This window comes from Fukomys damarensis, unplaced genomic scaffold, assembly GCF_012274545.1.
Source record: "Fukomys damarensis isolate Sample0158 unplaced genomic scaffold, DMR_v1.0_HiC HiC_scaffold_5, whole genome shotgun sequence".
NCBI classification, from domain to species: Eukaryota; Metazoa; Chordata; class Mammalia; order Rodentia; family Bathyergidae; genus Fukomys; species Fukomys damarensis.
In genome coordinates, this window is record NW_022900917.1 from 66,369,134 (window position 1) to 66,390,575 (window position 21,442).

Below are 21,442 nucleotides of genomic sequence, written 5' to 3' on the forward strand. Positions count from 1 at the left end.
AAATTGTTTTTCTCTGTTTGAGAAGTTTTCTGCCATTACTTCTGTGCACATGCTTTTTAATGTCATTTGTGCTGTCTGCAGAAGGAATTTGGATAGTATTTATTTCCTAGCTCACTCTTTCTGTCTTTGTGTGTGTGTATGGTACTAGGGATTAAACTGAGGGCCTTCACACATGTATTGCTCTTTTGTCCGAGTTATTACCATGATTGTTGCCAAATGGTGATTTTTCTAATTTCATCATTTATTGTACAGAAAAGCTTTATCTTCACTGTATCACTGTGGACTCATGATTAAACTTGGGACCTTGCACTTACAAGGCAGGTGGTGGAACCACTGAGCTAAATCCCAGCCCTCATGGGCTTCTATTTTATTTAAAGAAATACAATTTTTTTAAGAAAGAGAAAGAAATACAGTAACTTGTCCTGGTTATTTTCATCCACAAATTGTCTTCAATTTAGCCCTTGGAGACTCTTCATAATGGGTCCTTTGCTCCCCGGCCCCAGTACCAAGGATAGAAGGTAGGGGCACTCTACTACTGAACTACATCCCAAGGTCCTTTTTATTTTGAGACAGGGTCTTGCTAAGTTTCCCAATCTTGCCTGGAATTTGTGATCCTCCTGCCTCAGCATCTCAGAGTGGTGGCATTATAAGCATGTACCTCCATGCCCAACTCTGTGTCTTTTCTTTAACATGTATTTTGAGATAAAATTCACATACCACACAAATAATCTTTTTGGTGCTAGAGATTAAACCCAAGTCCTCATGTATGCTAGGGAAGCATTTTATCACAGAGCTTAATCCCCAGCCTCAAGTCACACATTCAAATTCAATGAGCTTGGGTATGTGACATTATTTTTTTAAATTTTGCGGTATAAAGCTGAGCATGGAAGTGAATACCTGTAATCCCCGCACTTGGGAAGTGGAGGCAGGAGAATTGCTGTGAAATTGAGGCCACCCTTGGGCTACATAAAGGGTTCAAAGTCAGCCTGAACTACATAGTGAGACCCTGTCTAAAACAAACAAACAAACAAAATTATGGTAAAACTCATATAACAAAATGTCACATTTAAGTATATAGCTAGTAGCATTAATTACATCTACAACACTTTGGCACCACGACTACTATTTCTAAAACTTTTTTTTTTTATCACCCAGTGAGCACAGGCCTGGACACGATTCCAGCAGTTGGGAGGCTGAGGCAGGATCATTGTAAGGCCAGCCTGAACTACATAGTGAGATCCTGTGTCAAATAAAGAAAGAAACTGTCACCATTAAGTATTAATTTCCCACATCCCTTACCCCCGGTCCCTAGTGACTTGTAATCTGGTCTGTCTATATGACTCTGCCTGTTCAAGGTATCTCAGTCAGTGGTTACATCTCATGCAGTTATTGTACAAGGTCAAAACTGAAATATGTATGTGTAGTTCTATGCTGTTTCACCATACTTATGGATGCTATTACAAATAAAGTCCCTAAAAAACCTTTAGTGTGCAGGTTTTGGTATAGAGGTAAGTCTTCATGTCTGTGGAATAAAGTATCCACCAGCATGACTGCTGATTTACAGGTTCACATGCTTAATTTTTTTTTTTAAGACAAGGTCTCCCTGTGTAGTTCAGGGTGGCCTTGAACTCACTCTATAGCCCAGGCTGGCCTTGATCTTTAAGTGATCCTCACCTCAGCCTCCTGAGTGCTGAGATTACAGGAGTGTGCTACCAGGCCCCAAACACCTAAATTTTAGGAACATAGCTACAAACCAAAGATAGTTTATTAATAGCCCAAAGACATTATGTTCCCCACACTTCTCCCCTCCCACTTTCTCCCCCTCAGCAATCCTTCAGATCCTCTTCTTGTGACACGACATGACTAAACTAGTCAACTTCTATAGATTGTAAGTCTTCAAATTTTGCCAATGAATTTAAAGAATAGATGTTTCCCATGTCTTAGGCTTCAATCTGGCCCCCTAGATGTTCCTAGATGTGCCCACTCAGAAGGGTCTGAGTGCACTCACACCCTTCTGCAGAAGTAAACTTTAAACTTTGCCCAGTCGAGTCTTCTTGAGTGCTGTTTGAGTGCATTCTTTTCGGCACCAACAATTTGAGTTATGGGGCTTATTCCTAACAAGGGGAAGGAATGGAAGACTAGAGTTCTAACCATCAAGAAGAAATGTCTAAAATAAGAGGCTGAGAATTTACAGGAGAGATTACTGCTAAGCCAATTAGTGAGAGGATGTAAAAAGCTAGGGAACTTCACAAAAGCAGAGCAAATATTTGTGTGTGCGTGGACCCTCAGTCCACTGTGCACGGTCCCATCAACGCCCTGCCAGGTGAGAAGGAAGTGAGCCCCTCTAAGACCCTGCACCCCAAGACAATGTCTACCTTACAAGGACTTTTAAGTGGCACGATCCAAAGCAGGCTGCTTCCTTGTTTCTCAGATAACAGCCTGTCTGGCAGAAGGCCCCTCCTCCAACACACACACCTGTGGCCTCTCGCTGGCCCAGAGAAATATCTGTGTGGCCAGTGTTCCATCTTACTACCTAGTAACTGTCCCACACTATGAGTGTCCTCCTCTTGCCCAGGTAGATGGGTCACCGCAGCAGAGGAGGTGTTCCATCTTTATGGACCAAGTGCCAGCTGCTATCCAACCCCAGACATAACAGCCCATGCTCCTGCCTTCTGCAAGAGGAATCAGATGCCCCACTTGGCCTCCCTTGCCTTCCCCAAAATCCCAAAGAGGAGCTCGTATCTGAAGTTCAGTCCCAGCCTCTGGACTTTATTTTGGGCTGTAGGGTAGGCTAGGGGATGGGGTGTAACTCCCCCAAGTTGGCAGGAGCACCCCCAAGCCTAAGCTACTAGCTATAGCTGTCAGGGTCCGTGTCCTCTGGAAGAAAGTAGCGTTGCAGGGCGGGCTGTAGGAGCCGTGCCGGTTGCGCTCGAGCAGGCCTAGGCCAGCCTGGGGGAAAGGGCTGTGGCTCCACCCGAGGCAGGGGCAGCTTCAGCGCGCGGATGGCGCCATTCAGCTCACGGGTGTAGTGTCGGGACAGTGCACGGCCTAGGAGCAAAGGGGCAGTGAGGCAGGGATGGGCCAACAGGGCCTGGTGGGGGCTGGCAGGCCCAGAGTCAGGATACAGGCTGCACCCCCGGGGTCCACTCACCTCTTGGTCTCATCCGGGAGCTCTGGGGCTCGGCCTCCTGCAGCCGGAGGATGGGGTGGTGCCTAGGGAAGGTGCCAATTCAGCCAAGCCACACCCAGTACCTACCCAGCACCCTGGCCCTGAAGCCCAGCCGTGTACCTGCGATCCCGAGGCTGCGGAACCACAGTGTTGGGCTCCCTGAGGCACACAGCTGCAGGCATGCACTCGGCCTCCTGTAGCGAGCTCAGCTGCCGCATACGCTGCTTCTCACAGAAGAAATTCAGTGCATCAATGGTGCACAGGTCCAGCATCTTTGAATGTGACCAGTCAGTTTTTTCTAGTGGCAGCAGCTCATTATGCTGTGCAGGCGGCAAAAGGGAATCTACTCCGGCCTGGGGCACCAAGAAAAATCTCTGTAGTGTTTCCGAGAGAAAGTGTCTGGTCCGCCTGGTGGGTACCTGCATGGGCCTTGGCTCAGCCTGGAGCTCTGGGCTAGTTGCTAGAGACACCACCAGCAAAGGTGGCTGCAGGATGCTTGTGGGTGTCCCCGAGACCATCGAAGCTTGTGAAAGGGTCTCCTTGAGAGGAGAGGAAGGCATTGAGGTCTCAGAGACCTTGGGCAGCACCACAGGCAACTTTGCTGTACTTGGCTGTGTGTTTTCCCTCTGTAGGGGAAGTGGTGGGTCAAGAAAGCACCCTAGCTCATTAGCCCCTGAAACTTCTTTCTGCCCCCACTCCTACCCCAGGAAGCCTGCCTAATTAAGAGGCCTCATCAGAGCAGTCTCTGGTTCTAACATAAAGCCCATGGTGTAGCCTTCAATGGGAGCAGGATTCCCCAGAGATACTCAGGTTGGGGAATCATGGAAACAGAGCCTAAGGAGGCATTCCTGCAGATCCTCTTGGCCCTCTCTGGGGACTTCTAGATTTCTGAGGGTGAGAGGCTACCCATGGGTGCCCCAACCAGCCCCTGTATGTCAGACCTTCAGCTGCTGGATCATGTCCTCCAGTTTCTGGGAGCAGCGTGTACGCAGCATGGCCTTCGAGCTAAGGTCAGAACCCTGGACCCAGGTCATCATCTCCTTGAACAGGAAACCCTGTGGATCCTGGAGGCCCAGCCCATCCAGCAGCTTCTTGAGCTCTGGCCTGAGACAGATGTGTGTAGCTTAACCCAAGGCCTTCCCAGCTGGTGGGAGGACCAGCCAGGAGCATGACTCACTGGTAGGCAGCTGGAGAGTAGAGGAAGTAAGACATGAGCTCCACCACCACATCACGGGACTCTAGGGAGCAGGCCAGGAGCAACTGCAATGCCAGCATCACAAACTGCTTCTGTGTAGGGTCCTGAGCATAGGGATGGGAGGTGGTACTGTAGTCAGTGCAGGAAGTTAAAGTTGCAGGTAAGGGGCAGCTGAGGAGCTTACCTCAAGGGTAGGAGGCTGATCCAGGTTGAGCAACTTCAGGAGATTGCTCTTCAGCCGTCCCTGGAGTTCTTGGCTCACCTTGGGCATCAGCCTCAGCAGTGCTTGCAGGATATGCACACAGTCTGCCCAGGTGGCCTCTGCTAGCAGGTCCACAAACATTGAGGCCAGGCCCTCCACAGTGCCCATCTCCGGGTAGGCCTGTGGGATGTTGTGCTGAGGTCCTGCCCCTGTACTGCACCAAGTGGGTTCTTGTCCTCTCCACATCCCCCACCCCACCCTGTGTTTCCAAGCTTCCAAGGCCCTTCCATACCTCCAGGCTGAAGATGGGGAACAGCTTTTTGAACCAGTTCTGGACAACAAAAAAATGCAGGAACCTGGGAAGATTCCTGTATCTCTCTTCCCAGAGGAATTGCTCATAGTAGTACTTTGGGCCAAGGTTGGTCCTGCTCCCTGGGGCCTCATGGGAACTCCAGCACACTGTGGTCAAGTCTGTGGAGTTCTAGAAAATGCAACAGTAGTTGCAGGTCCTCCCTCTGGGTTGTAAGTACCAAGCCCACCCCTCCTGTGGCAGCATGGGGTGCCTACCAAAGCCTTTGGCTCCCAGGAATCTAGCTGCTGCTGTGAGTGCAGCTTCTCTGGGCTTAAGGAAGCCGAGGCCCAGTCCACCTCCAGCAACTCTTTGTCCTCCTCCTCTTCCTCCTCTTCCTCCTCACTAGAATCCCTGTAAAGCCAAGGGATGAGTCTCTTCCGCCACTTGCCTGTAGACCACCTGTGATGTGACAGCCATAGGCTATCCATGTTTAGACCTTGCTGCAGAGGGGGAAATATAAAGGGGAGTGTGGCAGCCTGTGGGGACTGTGAGCCCTCCCTGAACCCCACCTCATCACTGCCTCTTGCCTTGAGTCTATTCTGGAAGGCAAGCTTGGCCAGGGATCCAAGGCAGCTGATCTCCATGGGCAGCCACATCTGCTGCAGCACCGCAGAGTTGGGCACAAAGCCTGGGAAGCTGATGGGCCCTGGGCAGTACTGGAAATGGAGCACAGCGGGGTCACTGAGAACCTTAAGTTGCCCAACGGGGATACTACTCAGGGGCACTCCCTTAACCATTGTGAGTCCCTCAGCCAGGGGCCCAGTTCAAGGGTCAGACTGAAATGGAGCCCCTGCTCTCAGCAAACAGACAAGCAGGGAAGCCTGTGAAATGAGGTGGAAGGGCACTCCTTAAACTGGAAAATGAGGGGAACCCAGAGGACAGCTGGCCTCCACATGCTTTCCATAGGACTCAGGCCAAGCTGGAACAAGGAAGTCTGCCAGAAATGGGGATTAGGGAATGGCAGGGTAGAAAAAGAAGGAGCTTGAAGAGAGGGGTACTAGAGGCCTTGGGAAAATGAGGACACCCAGGTTGGAAGGTCAGGGACCCACATGAGCAGGGGCCAGATGTGTACTTGGTGAGCGGCTTGATCATGCTAGGCATTTAGTGTGAGTGACTGTAGAGACAGTGGATCTCGAGGGCCCTGCTTCCCCTGAACTTGCTCCCCACTAAAAGGCAGAGATGCTGATCACTCTGGCCCCAGAGCCAGCCTCTTCAGCGTGCCTGCCAGTCCTGGTGGCGGCTGCACAACTGACCCACACTGCACCAGGTGGCGGCCACCTGAACGGAACTTCCAGAACTTGAGGGGGTCAAGGTAGAGCCAGTAGTGTGGGAACCCTGGCTCAGGTCCTGACCTGGGAGACACCAAGGAGCCCATGCCCAAACATGGCTTCACCAGAATAGGTAGACTACTCTGGAGCCTGGCCCTCTGGGATGTAGAGGGACATAGCTCTTGGGTCAAACTTTAACATGAAGGTTTTTGGCAAAGATGTGATGAGATGCATAAGAAGAGAGAACCTTAAAGGTGATACCTCTGGGGGATACCTCAGAGTCTTACCTTGTAGGGCTGTATAGTGGCAGGAAAGAACCCCTTGAGGTTTGAGAGAGGCTCCTTGGGCTGTCTCTGCAGCAATAGTGGGACCTAGGAAGGGGAAGGGAAAGGGACTCAGAGCAGAGCATAGTCCTTAGAGTCTCTGAAGCTCTGCCTAAGGCAGATGGCACCCCATCTGCAGAAGTCCCTCACCCTGTGCTGCATCAGGGAAGACAGTTGGCCCAGCGCTGTGGTCATCTCCCCTTGAACCTGCTCCGAGTGCAGCAGTAAATCCAGACTGAGGCCCAGGTCTTGGCTCAGGGAGGAGCAAGCTAGAAGCTGGGACATCAAAGGAGCCAGAGATGGAGGCAGAGGCCATGATATTGGGCAGGGATGTGGGAAGGGAAGGAGATCTCACCTGGGATGCCTTGCTGTGCACCCTCCGGTGGGTGGGTAGAACAGGTAAGGTGACTCGGTGAGGGTGGGCCAAGCTCCAGCCTGGGGCTCTTAGGGCCTGGGGAGATGGGGCTATGGGTGCTGTCTGGGCTTCAATGCTGACTGTAGCCTGACCAAAGCAGGAGGCAGTACTGGGTAAGGCATACTTGTCCTGGGACTCTTTCTGTGTGGTGGAGGCCAAGGTGCTCAACTGTTCTGAATCCTCTCCAGACTGAATACCCTGGCACAGGTGGCATCAGGTAGACATGTCAGGCCTGGGGTGAGGGGAGGGGCCATGGCTAGGGCTGGCCCCATACCCACCAGCAGACCAGGGCCATAGATCAGATATAGGTAATTTTCAAAGGCTTCCTGATGCTGTTTCCAGGAGGGTGGGGGCTGAGCCTCTGGGACTACTAGCCCTAGCTTCAACTGCTGAAGGTCTCGGTCTCTGGTCTGTAGGGCCTCCATGTCCTGAGGTGGGAATCAGAAATAAGTTATGCTTCCATAAAACTTGTCACATGCTGGCCAGGCCAGACCAAGGACTGAGGGGCTGTAGCCTGGGCCTGGGCAAGAGCCAGGACTGGACAATGGGGTGACGAGGGGGTCAGGACCCTCTGTACCTCCTTCACCACTGGCTGCTGAGGTGTTACCATCTGGTGATGATAGATGAAGGGCAAATCTACACTGCAGACAGAGACAAGGACAGGTGAGATGCTAGGTGGCATTACCAGTGAGTCAGGGCAGAAACAGGGACAAGGACCAGCCAGGAAGGAGATGCCCAGGCTGGAATGGGCCTGTGGCAGTCCCTGAGGGAACCAGGATTCCTGAGTCTTCATCCTGGGGGCTGTGTGAGCCTGGCAGCAGACCTGAGGCCAGCCACACCCTGCAAGTTGGTGTGCCTCTGTAGCTGCATGGGGGTCAGTGCCTCCAGGTTGGTCAACGGCAGCAGAGGATCATCTAGCACGTCAGGGCCCTTCTGGTACAGCTTCTGAGAGAAGAGCAAGCAAGAAGAGCCTTGATCTCTGGACTCAGGAGCCTATCTGCATGTGGCACCCCCACCTTGTGCACCCTGTTCTCATGGCACACCTGAACCAGGTAGAAGGTGGGAAGGTAGAGGCTATGGGATACCAGGCAGAGGCGAGAACCCAGTGCCAGGACCAGGTCTCCATTGTTGCTGCAGAAAGCCAGGGCCTGGGGGGCACCATCCAGCTGCAAGAGCCTGTAGGGGGTGCCCAGAGGCCAGAGTTCAGCCCTTGCTCAGAGTGGGAAACTGAAGAGTGATGAGGGCAAGGCTTTGTCCCTCCAGTTCAGTCACTGGGCTCTCATGGGAGGCAGAGGTGGAGAGAGCCCAGCCAGCTTCCCCCAAGACCCCACCCCACTCCCTGGGGCTCCAGCCGACCGCAGCAGGCGGTTCTCCGCAGTCCAGATGCGGACAGTGCAGTCCAGGCTGGCGCAGGCATAGAGCTTGAGCGTGGGGCAGCAACACAGGCCTGCAGGTGGGCTTGTATCAGGAACTAGACTGCGTGGCATGGGGCCCATGCTTCACCTCTCTTTTGACCCCCTCACCAGTGATGTGGTCCATCGGGTCATCCTGGGGCCGGTGGTCACAGCGCCGGCCCTCACCCAGGCCAAACTGTACCAGGCCATATGTGGCACTGTCTGGGTCCTCAAAGCCTACAGTGATGCGATTGCCCAATGCACAAAGCTGCACAACTGGGTGACAGCACGAGAAGGTGTGCAGCAGGCTCAGGCTCTCTTCAGCATAGGGAAAGATACGCCACATCTTCACAGTACTGTCTCCACCTGTGGATGGAAGAAACTGGGACTGGACCCTCACAGAGGGGAGGGCCTCCCAGACTGGCTTCCGTTTCAAAGAGGTACTGACCCGATGAGACGATGCTGTTACAAGTGGATGCAATTGCAGTAACTGGACCTGGACTGTGCGCCTTCATCTGAAAGATGGTCTTTGAAGAAAGCCAGTCCAGCACCGACAACGCACCATCTGTGTGTCCCAGCACAGGCAGGTACCTGCAGGTGGCGAATGAGCCTGTTGGCACTGGTCCTGTTGCCAAACTGGAGGGGCTGGACTAGGCTAGAGGCAGCCCAGAGGTGCCCAGGTGCCCACCGGTTCTTGTTCTTCCAGGCCCAGGCCTTGGCACAGCGGCGTGGGTCACCCTCATTGTGGCACACAATCTCCCAGCAGGCAAGTGCAGTGCCAGGGTCAGTGAGGTGGCTGTAGAGGTGCAGGCAGCAGGGTTGTGGTGAAGAGGGCAAAGGTGGGCATATGCGGTGTACCACGCTCATGGGACAGTGTGCTGCATTCACTCGCAGCAGGTGTCCAGCCCGGGTCAGCAGCCACAGCGCCTCACGCGGCAGGCAGTAGGCCACTGCAGCAGCGCAATCTTCAGGCTCAAGCTGCAGGGTGTTCACCTTGCGTCCTGACACTGCTGACACCATATGGACCGAACCATCTGCACATGCGCAAACAAGGCGCACAGGCAGCACGGGGTCTACAGGTGCAGGCAGCACAGGCACCACCTCTAGGTGCAGCACCTGCGCAGGCAGCTGAGCCAGCTGTGAGTAGAGTTCACGCACTTGCCACAGCTCCACGCTCCTGGCACACAGTGATAGTACTGGCCAGCCGGCGCCTGCGGGTGCCAGCAAGCGGTTCACGCGCCAGGACAGCACATCCTGGCTACCATCACACAGCGACACCTCGCCCACCTGTGCCTCTGTCTGCAGGTCCCATGTGCGCAGCGTCCCATCCTGTGAGGCCGACACCACCAGGGTGGTTTTCGGGAGCACAGCCATAGCTGTAACTGGGCCTGTAGGAGAGGCTCAGTCATTCCGGCACCCGGAAACTGAGGGAGGGGGAGCAGTCAGCCCTGGTGCAGCTGAAGTAGGGAAGCTTGGCTTGGGCTGGCCGAGATCCCAGCCAGCTGAGTGCTTTTGAGGGGCTGAAAGAATGCACTGCAAGAGCTGCCAGGATGTGCGCACCTGTGTGGCCCACGAACACCATGCGGATCTGCCAGTCCACCTCCCACACCTTCACTGTACTGTCCTGGGAAGCTGTCACCACTGCCTCCACCTCCTCGCAGTATGCCAGATCTGAGATGGTACTGGAGATGGGGAAAGAGGGTTCTGGCAGAATAAGCTGGACCATCTATGTGTACATGGCTCTCCCTAGGAACCCGCCTCATGTCCCTATGTCCCCCCTCACGTCTTGTGCAGATCCTGGCACACATGGACGAGAGCCCAGGAATGCAGATCCAAAGTGAGCACCGCTGAGCCGTAGACTGCGAAGCAATGTTGGTGGAGGTGACTGGGCACTGGCCCCAGAGCCAGCCTCTTCAGCGTGCCTGCCAGTCCTGGTGGCGGCTGCACAACTGACCCACACTGCACCAGGTGGCGGCCACCTGAACGGAACTTCCAGAGTGCCAGGCCACCACCCACCTCAGCTACAAGCAGCAGACCCAGGTTGGGCACTGGCAGGCAGCAAGTGGGCTCACGGCCCAGGGCCCTGCCCACCCCTGGCTGGCTCAGCCACAGCAAGCGGAGGCTTGGCCCCAATATGGCCAGCCCAGCAGGGCCCCAGCCTACAAAGCGGCCCACAGCTCCTAGAGGTCCCAGCACAGCCACCAGTCCAGTAAGTGCCACAGGGGCCTGCAGCTTCTGTTGCGCCCAGCCGTCCTTTCTGTGCAGGTGTAGGTGTCCTGAGCCATCCAGCACCACAAAGTGCCCGCCCTCTGGGTCCTGTGCCACCGAATGCAGCCCAGTTGCCACCTCCAGGCGGCGCAGTGGCTCCAGCCCATGCCTTAGACGAGCCACGCGCAATTCGGCACTCTTCACCTGCGGGCCACCATGGACACAGACCTTTGTTAAGGGGTGAGGGTGGGAGTATGGGGGGCTTCTGCCCAGGAAAACATGAGGGGACCACCACAGTAGGTACCGGGAACACCCAGGGAAAGGGCTGGTCTGGAAAAGAGGCCCAAGGCAGATCCCAGGCAAGCCACACCTTTTCCACGAGGTTGTGGAGGCCTGTGCGCAGGAGCAACCACAGCTGGCGGGCACGGCTTTGCAAGGGCATGTCCTGCCATTGCTGGCTGCTGCTAAAGAGCTCCTGGACCTGTGATGGTTCCCGGAAGTACAACTCTACAGGCAGATGGAGCAACCCTGACAGTCAGACAGTGCTTTGGCCACCAGGAACTGCCCGAAGTTACATTTCCGGACAGAACAGAACCCTTGTGAGACCTGTTCTCTAAAGGGAGGCGGCGGGAGGCCATTCCCCCTCACCATTCTTTTCCAACAGAAATCCCGGGTCTGGGGTGTCACAGCTATCCACATCATACAGATCCAAATCTGGAATCAGGTTAACGCCCTCTGCTGAAAGGTAGCTGCTTGCATCTAATGCTCCTGCCTCCATTTTCACCGTTGTGTCCAACAGCTCCTGGGGCCTAGTGGTTGCTAGGATACCAAAAGCCAAGGCCCCGCCCAGATGCAGGCCCCGCCCCCACCACATCCTGATCCATAAGTCACAGAAACTTTTATTGGAAACAAATGAGCTGCAGCAAAGTGACAGTGCACACAGTCCTCCTGGTAAAGTGGGGGGACAGATGGGCACCAGGGGCTGGCCCAAGACCAGAGCCATTGACCACTAGGGCCTGCTTGCGGAGCCTCAGGACACTGGTCCTTGGGGCTGGAGTGTGCAGGACCAGTAGGAAATACAAAAATAAACTCTGTGGTCCATCCCTGCTTATGGCAGTCCATCTGAGCAGGGCAGTCATTCTTCCCACAAGGCCTTGTGCTGTCTAGTCCAGCCACAACATGGGCAGTTAGATCCTGCAGGGGTGAGTGGACATCCATAGGCTGGCACCAAAAGGCTAGGCAGGTGTGACCTTGTGCAGCACCAGGATTGTGGCAGCGGCAGGGTATGGCCATCAGCTGGGGAGGTCCTGGGCCCCTCAGGTGGGCAGGTCCAGGCATTGGTTGAAGCTGAATGAAGCTGGGGCCTCTGCTCTTCTCATCACATACAGATCACTGGGACCCTGGGCAGGGATTGACATAGCAGGACTTGAAGTGTCACTACCCAGTACACTAGGCAGAGGTAGCCCTGACCTATCCCACCCATTCCAAGGACTGGGGCCACCACATACCTGTCCTCCTCCACGGTGCTGGTCTCCTCAGCCCCACCCTCACTGCCTCTGCCTCCACTTTCTTCTTCCACTTCTTCCTCCCCTAGTTCCATGTCCAGTTCATTACCTGCCTCCGAGGGTGTGTAGGTGGAACCACTGGGTGGGGAAGTAGGGAAACCAACTTTAGGACCACATATCCCAAACCTGCTGCTGGTCCAAGGGAGGATGTTCAGGCAGAACACAGTTGGGTGGTTGGGCACAGCTGAAAAAATGGTATGAGCACAGAGAGCTAGGGGAAGGGAGGTGGGCAGTACAAACCTGATGGAGCGACAGCTGAAGAAGACAATTCGCTTGAGTCGCTTGTTGTAGAAGAAATAGTTGAAGGACCAGAGGCTGCCATCCTCCCCAAAGGGGTCTGAGTCCAGGTCTGGGTTATAACTAGGGGGTGGGGCAAGCACTAATGTGAGGCACTTAGTGCCACATACACCTGGGTGAATATACATGCAGGGACTTTGGCACACCTGTAGATGTCGCATTCAGCCAGGCAGATCTCTTCATCCATTGCGTTCCACAGCTGTGGCTTCAGGGCCTTGAAGTCTTCTCGCACAGCGGAGAACAGGCTGCAGTTGACTGCATTCATCACCTAGGGCAGGTCATAGTCAGTGTTGACAGGGGTCCAGGACATCAAGTGTGGACTAAACAGAGCCCAGAAATCACAAAAAGTTGGGGATTGCAGCCAGGATGTTTGTGGAAGAGCAGGTCCTTCCACCCGATCCTCACCCATCTGAGGCTAGGCTCACGGCTGAACTCATGGCTTCGGGCTGTGCTGAAGTCATAATCTGGCCTGAAGGATTCATTGAGTGTGGCAATCAGATAGAAGAGGGTCTTTCGGCTGCATTTGTCGCTGAGGGGGCCCTCGTCCTCACCACCTTGGCTCTTGCTCAGTCTGTACAAAGACAAACATCAGCCTAGCCCACCATCCCACAACTTGGAAAAGGCAGGCCCCACCTCAGCTCACCTGCTGGGGCTGAGGCCCGAGGTCTGGGGTGGGGAGAGTGCCTCCAGTACATGGGGCTGGCCCTCCTGGCAGAACTGCTTGAACATGTGCTTGTCATCTCCCGCCATCTTACATGAGTAGCTCTCAATCCTATGGGATGCAGGCAGGACCATGGAGCATGCTGGCCCCACCAGGTTCAACTCAGGGGCCAGGGCAGTGCCCTTGGAGATGCTGGCCCCCGAGCCTCTGACCTCACCTGCCAATGATGTGGGCATCTCCAGTCTCCACAGTTAACTGTGAGTTGATGGCCTCAAAGCTGGAGTTCTCCAACAGCTTCATGACCTTGGGGAGGGGACTCCTTGTTCCAGAGGGGCTAGTGCTGCCTGAGGATGTAGGAAGCCAGGGCATGTGTATCTGGCCACATGGAACTCTGCCTTTAGCCCTCCTATCCTCTAAGCAGATCACTGTGCACAGGTGGGTCTGGCCTATGTCCAGGCTTCACATAACTTCTCTCCCTCTTCCAACCCTCAACATACAGCACTAGTTGTTAAGTGATGAGTTCCTATTACCTGAAGGTGGCAAGCTCAGGCTCCCACCTCAGCCATATCCCCTGTAACACGAAGGATAGGGGGACAATCCAGGACTTTGCTCATCCTGGGGCTGCTGGACTAGTCCCACACTCAGCCTTCACTGTTTCCACTCTCATCCAGAAAGAGGTGCACCACCCACCATGGGAATCACTTTGCACTGGCCAAGGACTGTGACTCCTGCAATCCCCCTTTCTGGCAGCGCTGGGATCCTTTGGGTCAGGGTAAGAATTAGAACAGCTGAGGCCCAGGCCCGGCAGTCACCTGGATGGGCGCCCTTGGGTTCTATAGGCCGCTTCTCTAGCAACCAGTTTAGGAAACCCTACAGGTTCCTATCCTGCAAGCACATCTAGTCCTTTCATATACCAATGAATGGAGAAAGCTCCCTATGGCCCAGCTAGCGCGCTGCAGCGTCGGCCTACCCGGCTGGGGCACCTGTCGAGCCTCGACGGAACCACAAGTCCCAGCAGGCAGTGCGGCGAGCGAGGGGCTCCTGCCAAGCCGCCGCGGAACTACAAGTTCCAGGAGGTAGTGCTTCGGCGCGAGGCCTGCTGGGCGCTGTGGTTCCCGCGGCCTCGGACGTCGCGGGCTCAGGGTGGATACCCACCTGCCTTGGCTTGGCAAGATCGAGCCGGCCAGACTGCTCGGCGTCGGTGTTGGAGCAAAAGCGAGGAGGGATCGGCGCTGTGCGGGCTCCTCAGAGCCGCAGGGTGGCGCCGCGGCCTCCGCTCGGGCCGCGCCGTATCCGGGGGAAGAAGCTCCGCGGCGACGTCCCGTTACTCCAGGCCCTGCCGGCCCATCCGGGTTGCCACCACGACATAGCCTCGCCCCCCTGCGCAACGCCTACTCTCGCGACCGACCTGTCGTCGACCGACGCAGAGTACCCCAGCGAGCCAGAAAACCAGCGACCTCCACTTCCCTCGTCCGGACAACAACAAGCGTCCGGCAGGCCCTGCCCCACGCCTCTGAATGGTCCGCTTCGGTCTCGGGCTCGAAAGCGCGACCAGCCATTGGAAATGCTCCCCGCCGCTCATCCCGTCTTCCACGCCTACTGGACCTGAGGCCTGTCACTCTCTTCACCGTGCGAACCCGCCTCCCTCCCCAGCGCTCATTGGCGAGAGCTCCGCCCCGCCCCCGGGCTGGTGTGTGGGTAGCCAGCCTGAGACTTCTCTGGGCAGCGGTCGGGCTAACCTAGCGGGCTGGACTGGCCCCCAGCCGATGCGCCGCTCCAGCCCGTTACTGGAATTGTATTCCACCTCTGCTGGCCTGAGCCTCTGAGGAGAATAGTCCGTGGCCGCTTTCAGTTGTGGCTAGTGCTTCAAACTCTGATACCGGCTCCGATACACAACTCAAACTTGACCATCGGGCCATGTACATTCTTGGTCATAGCAGAGGGGCCAGGCTTGGCCAGTGCGCGATCCAGGGTCCCACCTGAGTTCGGACACTCTGGCTACGCCCGGAACTTAGTCTCAGGGCCCTAGTTTCTGGTCGGCGGAGGCACTTAGCGGCCCGATCGACGGAAGCAGGCTCGGAGAGTCTGGGCCAGAGCGGCCTAGAGATGGCACCGCCGGCAGGTGGGGCAGCCGCAACAGCGGACTCGGGCTCGGCCACGGTGGTCCTGGCTGTGCACGCTGCAGTGAGGCTGCTGAGCGCCGGGCCGGATGCCGAGGCGCAGTTGCGGAGGCTGCAGCTGAGCGTGGACCCCGAGCGGCCCGGGCATTTCCGGCTGCAACTTCAGGGCTCAGGACCTGGGGCGGTAAGTGAAAGTAGGGTGAGGAGCCCGAGGTTAGGCCCTTCTGCCAACCCACTGCATGCCCTTGACTAGTTGCTTTGCTTTCTTACACTGTAAAATGGGGATAATGTTGGTAACTCCTTGTTAGTGGCCTGTAGATGTTATCACGTCTTCCTTTGATCACCATGCGATTCAGAGTAGGAGACCACTAAGCCTGGACTCTCCCCCTCCTCAGGACAGTTTGGAGTGGCCCTTGGAGTCAGTCTCCTACATCGTCCGCGGTCCCGGCCAACACGAGTTGCAGCCTCCGCCAGGAGGGCCTGGAACTTTCAGCTTACACTTCCTCAACCCTGAGGAAGCTCAGCGGTGGGCAGCCCTGATGCAAGGTGCCTCCGTGGAGGGACAGAATGGTCAGTCCTTGGAATTAGAGCTCATTTAGAGTAGCCCTGGGCTCCCAGACAGTGTTGGGGGCAGTGATGGGGAACATGGGGGACTGGGAAGGTTCCCAGGAGGAAGAATGTAGAAACGTCGAGAAAGGTTGAGGTTGAGGAGCTTGCAGGCCTAAGTACCGGACAAATGTGGCAAGTCATAGCAAGCCAGGGCTATAGGATTCCAGTGTGAATTATGACAAGTTAAGTTCAAGAACAATGGGGAGGGTACGCAGTGGAAAAATGAGTCTTAGATCTGTGCTACTTAACATGTGAGGTCGTCCTGATAGAGCTGCAGAGGACGTTTCCAGAGATTCTAAGATGATAGAATTAGCTGAGTTTCATGGCTGTTTAAATGGAAGGGTTAGTGGTTAAGATTGAGAAAGATGGAGGGGCCAGTTAGTGCAAGACAGGGTCAGCTTGGAAGTGCATGGAAGTGGCTGAGTTCTTACACATCTGGAGTAGTACTGGGACTCTCCGGAAGTAAAGATTGGACATAGAAAAGGTCAACAAAACTTACCAGGAGAGAGAATCCTAAAGAGAAAAGGGTCTGGCACACAGATAAGGACTTGGGGAGAGGGAGGGCCCACAAATGGGACAGAAGAAGGAAGACAGCCAGACAGTGTAATGTAAGAGAAGCCCAGGCAACTCTGCACTGAAAAAAGGGAGAGGCTCTTTTTAGTCATTCATTCATCAAATGTTATGTACTTGGTTCCTGGTTGGCTGATACTTCTTTAGCTTGAACAAATTTTCAAATCCTTGTTGTCTTGGAGTTTGCATAAGCTTCCGTTAGATGGTGGAGGGCTGGGCCAGGGTGTAGCTCAGTGGTATAGCACCTGCTTGACAAGCATGAGGCCCTGAGTTTGATCCCTGGTACAAAACAAACAAACAAAAAAAATGGTAGCGGAAACAGAAGTGCTGGAAGGAGGGAGGCCTGCTACTTAATATGGTGGTAGGAAAGGCAGCCTTGAGAGCGACTCTTGAGTGGAATTTGAAGGTCATGGCATAAGCCATGTGATCCAGGGAATAGCAAGTATAAAATTTCTGAAGAGAGTATGTGCAAATGATCCTTAAGGCACAACAGCACCAGGTGCTTGAGGGCTGTTCTCATTTTAGTGTGGAGACAGTTCAGAATATCAAGGGAATAAGCCATCACAAATGGTAGCACTGATTGTGGACCTCTCATTGCCATGGCCTGACCTCAAGCAGGTGGTAATAAGGGGTACAGCAATGTCCCTGGCTCTGTAAGGATGCCCAGTGCAGGCAGCCCAAGTGTGTTCTGTGCAAATGGAGAAGCCAGGAGATGAGAGGTTACTGAGGGCACCAAGAGTAGGTCACTGACTAAAGGGCTGCTGTTGAGCAGGAAGGGTCTGACCCCTATCTGAGGACCTGCTTTGGTTCTGCTATATGGAGCAGGGACATAGGTAAGACCAAAAGTAGAAGGGTTCAGAACCCCACGTCTCAAATATGAACCAAATGGTAGCTCCAGCACCAACAAGCTGGGCAGGGACTTCTGAGGGGTTTACAAGGACAAAGGCTGGGAGGGGAAATGTGGTATGGCCTGAGACAGGACCTGACATAGACTGAGATGAAGAGGGAGAAGATAAAGGTCCTAGAAACCTAAAGGTAGAGAGAGGCCTGGGCAAAGGCTACCAGCCACTCTGCATCTCTTTCCTAGGTAGTGGCAGCCCACCCCCAGCTTTGGGCCCAGAACTATGCCCTATTTCCCTTCCCAGTCCTCCTGTGGCCCCAACACTCAAAGCACGACAATCTCAGGCGAATGTGACCTGGAGCCCTGGAGACTCATTGGAGAAAGGTAAGGACAAGCTGCTGGAGGGGTCTGAGGGAAGTAGCTGGTGTCTGGCTATAACAGCTGACCTCTTATCCTTGTAGAAGAGCTGGCTGGGGACCTGGCCCAGGCCATTGCACGTGGAGACGAGAAGGGGGCAGCTCAAGTGGCAGCAGTCCTGGCCCAGCATCATGTGGCTCTCAGTGTCCAGCTCCAGGCAGCCTGCTTCCCACCTGGTCCTATCAGGTGAGGCTAGGTCTATTTCTTTCTGTCCTTCTGATCCTCCCGGGTTCCTCACCCAACCCCTAGTTTACTTTTTGGCTCAGGCTGCAGGTCACAGTTGAAGATGCCATATCTGCTATGTTCTCTGCATCCTCTGCCCACATCTCGCTGCAGGTCCACCCCCACTGCACCATTGCAGCTCTCCAGGAACAGGTAAGCACAGGGTTAGGGATTCCTGCGGGGGTGGGTTCACCCTGCCCAACCCTGACTCTGCCCACAGGTGTTCTTTGAATTTGGCTTCCCACCTGCTGTGCAGCGCTGGATCATTGGACGATGCCTTTGTGTGCCTGAGCGCAGCCTTGCTTCCTATGGGGTCCAGCAGGATGGGGACCCTGCCTTTCTCTACCTGCTTTCAGCCCCCCCAGAAGCACCAGGTGAGTCCTTGATGGAGGTAAAGGATGCTGGGTGTAGCTGGAGACAGCCCTGAGCCCCCCTCCTCTCTCACAGGACACAGCCCTCAGTGTCCCCAGAAGATGGATGGGGACCTAGGAAACTTGTTTCCCCAGACCCTGGAGCTGACCCAAGCCCCCCAGCCAGCCAGCCTCCCCAGTCCCCTTCAGGTGGGCAAGGGACCAGTGTGTGTAGAGGTGGGCCAAACCTGGGCAGCTGAGATCACTGGAAGGAGCAGAAAAGCAACAAAAGTCTCCCCACCTCCTTATCCCGGCTGGCCCTGTCCTTCCTGCACCTTCATCAATGCCCCAAGCCGTCCAGGCTGTGAGATGTGTAGCACCCAGAGGCCCTGCCCTTGGAATCCCCTTCCTACAGACTCCACCTAGGAACTATCAAAGGTACAAGAGGCTGGGGGTGGAGGTGGTGTATAAGACAAGCAAGTAGGAATAACCTGTCTCTTCCTCCAGGTTACTGAGAACATCGGCCTTCTCTCACAGATCCAAGTTCCTGGATCACCACCTGAACTTCTCAGGGGACTTCCACTGGCTGCTCACTGGAGATAAAGCCACCAGGATTGGGGCAAGGGAAGAGCATGAGCCAGTCATTAAAAATATAAGCCAGTCCAGTGTCCCCTTTTCTGTGTGAGAACTGATTCAGACCAACCAGGAATGCTGGAGTTAGAGCAAGGCCTAGCCTTCATCAGCAAGTGGGGCTTCCCTAGCCAGGCCTAGGTGGCTACTCAAGAGTGGATGTGGACCCCAAGTCTCGATAGTGATGTGGTACTGGGATCTCTTTCTGAAGCCTACAGATGTTTCCCTGACTGCTGACCACTGGGCTTGGGCTACCGGGGGTTGTGTGCCCCAGCCCCTACTATTAGCCTTGCCTTCAGCTGCTGTCTACCCCCAACTCCCCAGATTTCAGCCTGACCTCCCCTCATCTGCCCCAGCCAGAATGAAACCAACAATGAGAATGGGTATTTTCCCTCCCTTCACAGGGACAAGGGAAGCTATAAGTCAGGCCCTTTTCACTTCTGTGCCAGGACACATACACCCTGCTGAATGCTGCCTCCACAACGTTAATCTGCTTTGTCTCACACCCATCACTTTCTGGTCTCCCAGATATAAGGCAGGGCTGGCCACACTGCCTGGGACTTTCTGTGAAGGCATGGTTCCCCTGAAAGCCTATCACATAGCAGCTCAAATGTGTATGTTGAACAATTTAATTTATTCCCAAGATGAGGGCTGAAAGTCTGGAGCAATAGCCAGGTCTCCTGCCCTTTCCCCTTGACCCACATAAAGAGGCTGGGCAGAGTGGACCAGCTGAGGCCTGGGATGGCTCCTGGGCTTGAGGGCCTGTTCAGGCAAGGTGGCAAGCAGATGGTGGACAGGATCATTTAGGAGGTCGATACGCCAGCTTTCGACTCTTCAGGACTGACCACTTATGCCGTTTTATTGCGTAGACCAGTGGCAGCAGCAAGCCCATCATCATCAACATCTAGGGACAAAGCAGACTCAGAGAAGGGACACAGGAAAGATCCCTCCCAGTGCCTCTCTGATACGCACTGTGGCCCTTGCCCAACCAATCACCTTGAGTCCCATGCGTTTGCGATGGTCATGTTCCGGCTCAGATGCCCAGCGCAGGAAGGTACACACATCCTTTGCTACCTGGGACATGGTAGCTGGGGTGCCTAGCCCAAAGACAAGTGATAAACGCTACCCTCAGAGGATAGTATCCAACCCGGGATAACCTTCAGTGCAAGCCTACTCCATGGAGCCAGTCTAGCTCCTATCCAAGGCTCAAAAGGAACAGCAACCCACAGGACTGTGAGAGCTACCCCAAACCTTCCTCAGACAAACAGAAAACCCTCCAGTCAATAAAAAGTCAGGACCTCCCTGGGCCAAGGGACATGGGGAGTATCTGGGGGTAGCAAAGGACTCATAGTGAAGGACTTACCATCATCAAACTCCAAGACATCAGTGTAGATGGGAGGGGCCATAGCGATGGCCTGACCAGGGAAGTAGGGGTTGAAGTAGAGGCCTTCTCGCAATGATACTCCAGTGGGTGGATCGCAATAGCCCGTGAGCAAGGAGAAGACATAGTCCTCACCACCGTGTCTGGAAATCAGATCCATGGCTCCTCAGCCCTTGGCAAGAATCACACCCTCCGCCTTTCCTCACCCTCTCCATTCCATGTACCTAGCTCGCACGATGTAGCTGAGGTCAGGGGGCAAAGCTCCATTGTTGGCAGCTCTGGCAGCCTCAGGGTTTGGGTATGGTTTAGGGAAGTAATCAGACAGCTTTCCTGGTCGCATGAACATCTCCCCATCCTCACTGGGGCCATCCTGGACTTCCACCTGCCACCAAAAGCCTTATCACAACCCTGCCATGCCACCATAGTGGGAACCCCAGGCTTTGTACAGAACCTCCCAGCCCCACACCTCTTCAGCTAATGCCTTAGCTTCTTCCTCGGTGTAGCACACACCCACGAGGTGGCGGTAAGCCACGTAGTCCATGCTATGGCAGGAAGAGCATACTTGCTTATAAACCTGGAAACCTCTCCGGATGCTAAAGAGAGACAGAAAGGTTAGGGACACTTAACATTCTACACTACCCTGTCCACCAAGACACTCCCCCAGCCAGCCAGTTAGCTTCACACCTCGTGTGGTCCAAGGAGGAGAGGAGGCCACGATGAGACCATGGATAGCTGGGGGCGTGCAGCTCCAAGTCAGTAGCACTCACAGCAGAATGAAGAGCCACAGCCAGCCCTGCACCACCTGCCGCCAGTATGCCCAGCGCTGACAGCATCACTTTCCGGCCACGGGAAAGGCCAGGCTTCGAAGACAAGGGCACTGCCTGCAAGAGCCCCGCTCAGCGCCTGCCAGGACACCACCCGCCGGCCTGGGGATACGACTCGGTGCCTGCTCCCTATCACCCACTGGCTAGTACAGGTCCGCTGCCCCCAGGGCTGCAATTCAGCTCCGATCTTGAGCCGGGGTCAGCCTAATGACCTGACGTGCTGCGACCGACCAAGGTCACCGTCGGCCAGGCGAGGTTAGACTAGGGTCACCTCAGGACGCAGACCCAGTGTGGACCCCGGCGCTGGGCACCGTACCTGGCAGACCCTCGGGGAGCACCCAACCCCAGTTAGCCCCGCGCCCTGCACCTGGGTCCAGTGCCCGGCGCTCAGAGGGCAGTGGGGTCCCACTCGGGGGCGGGGGCGCCGCG

At 55.1% G+C, this 21,442-nt stretch overlaps 4 protein-coding genes across 5 annotated transcripts; 1 reads left to right on the forward strand and 3 right to left on the reverse strand.

Moving 5' to 3' along the window:
• Window positions 1–2,739: 2,739 nt before the first annotated feature.
• On the reverse strand, window positions 2,740–11,546 carry Wdr97 (WD repeat domain 97). Its single transcript, XM_033760827.1, has 24 exons — window positions 11,175–11,546; window positions 10,897–11,033; window positions 10,102–10,730; window positions 9,879–10,000; window positions 9,007–9,706; window positions 8,767–8,909; window positions 8,448–8,684; window positions 8,281–8,371; window positions 7,968–8,100; window positions 7,748–7,869; window positions 7,502–7,565; window positions 7,203–7,352; window positions 6,865–7,122; window positions 6,660–6,785; window positions 6,474–6,557; window positions 5,446–5,574; window positions 5,134–5,358; window positions 4,859–5,047; window positions 4,549–4,746; window positions 4,347–4,468; window positions 4,111–4,273; window positions 3,290–3,795; window positions 3,152–3,213; window positions 2,740–3,048 (listed from the first exon to the last, which is right to left on the reverse strand). The coding sequence occupies exons 1-24, from the start codon at window positions 11,527–11,529 to the stop codon at window positions 2,849–2,851; spliced, it is 5,145 nt and encodes a 1,714-aa protein (XP_033616718.1). The 5' UTR covers window positions 11,530–11,546; the 3' UTR covers window positions 2,740–2,848.
• Maf1 (MAF1 homolog, negative regulator of RNA polymerase III) lies at window positions 11,449–14,277 on the reverse strand. Its single transcript, XM_010630537.3, has 8 exons — window positions 14,205–14,277; window positions 13,267–13,393; window positions 13,032–13,160; window positions 12,794–12,959; window positions 12,535–12,656; window positions 12,332–12,451; window positions 12,035–12,169; window positions 11,449–11,926 (listed from the first exon to the last, which is right to left on the reverse strand). Exons 2-8 carry the CDS (start codon window positions 13,347–13,349, stop codon window positions 11,905–11,907), a joined length of 777 nt encoding a protein of 258 aa, XP_010628839.1. The 5' UTR covers window positions 13,350–13,393; window positions 14,205–14,277; the 3' UTR covers window positions 11,449–11,904.
• Window positions 14,278–15,132: 855 nt separating this feature from the next.
• Sharpin (SHANK associated RH domain interactor) lies at window positions 15,133–18,840 on the forward strand. Of its 2 annotated transcripts, none has more exons than XM_010630536.2 (8): window positions 15,133–15,353; window positions 15,565–15,739; window positions 17,436–17,573; window positions 17,651–17,792; window positions 17,873–17,981; window positions 18,049–18,202; window positions 18,276–18,616; window positions 18,686–18,840. In XM_010630536.2, exons 1-7 carry the CDS (start codon window positions 15,156–15,158, stop codon window positions 18,602–18,604), a joined length of 1,245 nt encoding a protein of 414 aa, XP_010628838.1. In that variant the 5' UTR covers window positions 15,133–15,155; the 3' UTR covers window positions 18,605–18,616; window positions 18,686–18,840. The 2 variants fall into 2 exon arrangements, with proteins under 2 accessions (XP_010628838.1, XP_033616717.1); XM_033760826.1 differs by having other exon boundaries at window positions 18,085–18,202.
• Window positions 18,841–19,421: 581 nt separating this feature from the next.
• On the reverse strand, window positions 19,422–21,308 carry LOC104866563 (cytochrome c1, heme protein, mitochondrial). Its single transcript, XM_019208426.2, has 6 exons — window positions 20,874–21,308; window positions 20,656–20,782; window positions 20,414–20,571; window positions 20,172–20,332; window positions 19,805–19,905; window positions 19,422–19,712 (listed from the first exon to the last, which is right to left on the reverse strand). The coding sequence occupies exons 1-6, from the start codon at window positions 21,020–21,022 to the stop codon at window positions 19,608–19,610; spliced, it is 801 nt and encodes a 266-aa protein (XP_019063971.1). The 5' UTR covers window positions 21,023–21,308; the 3' UTR covers window positions 19,422–19,607.
• Window positions 21,309–21,442: the final 134 nt, after the last annotated feature.

Bases quoted from the DNA above. Each gene is read 5' to 3' on its own strand.
- Wdr97 (XM_033760827.1), bottom strand. From the start codon at position 11,529: ATGGCTCTGGTCTTGGGCCAGCCCCTGGTGCCCATCTGTCCCCCCACT. The intron at 9,707-9,878 runs GTGCGCACATCC...CCTCTCCTACAG, and splicing joins GGTGTTCGTGGGCCACACAG to GCCCAGTTACAGCTATGGCT. The intron at 8,101-8,280 runs GTCGGCTGGAGC...CACCCCCTACAG, and splicing joins GCGGAGAACCGCCTGCTGCG to GCTCTTGCAGCTGGATGGTG.
- Maf1 (XM_010630537.3), bottom strand. From the start codon at position 13,349: ATGAAGCTGTTGGAGAACTCCAGCTTTGAGGCCATCAACTCACAGTTA. The intron at 13,161-13,266 runs GTGAGGTCAGAG...TGCATCCCATAG, and splicing joins GATGCCCACATCATTGGCAG to GATTGAGAGCTACTCATGTA. The intron at 12,657-12,793 runs GTGAGGATCGGG...GACCTGCCCTAG, and splicing joins GTGAGCCTAGCCTCAGATGG to GTGATGAATGCAGTCAACTG.
- Sharpin (XM_010630536.2), top strand. From the start codon at position 15,156: ATGGCACCGCCGGCAGGTGGGGCAGCCGCAACAGCGGACTCGGGCTCG. The intron at 15,740-17,435 runs GTCAGTCCTTGG...TCTCTTTCCTAG, and splicing joins CTCCGTGGAGGGACAGAATG to GTAGTGGCAGCCCACCCCCA. The intron at 17,793-17,872 runs GTGAGGCTAGGT...TTTTTGGCTCAG, and splicing joins TTCCCACCTGGTCCTATCAG to GCTGCAGGTCACAGTTGAAG.
- LOC104866563 (XM_019208426.2), bottom strand. From the start codon at position 21,022: ATGCTGTCAGCGCTGGGCATACTGGCGGCAGGTGGTGCAGGGCTGGCT. The intron at 20,572-20,655 runs GTGTGGGGCTGG...TTTTGGTGGCAG, and splicing joins CTAAGGCATTAGCTGAAGAG to GTGGAAGTCCAGGATGGCCC. The intron at 20,333-20,413 runs GTACATGGAATG...TCTGATTTCCAG, and splicing joins AGCTACATCGTGCGAGCTAG to ACACGGTGGTGAGGACTATG.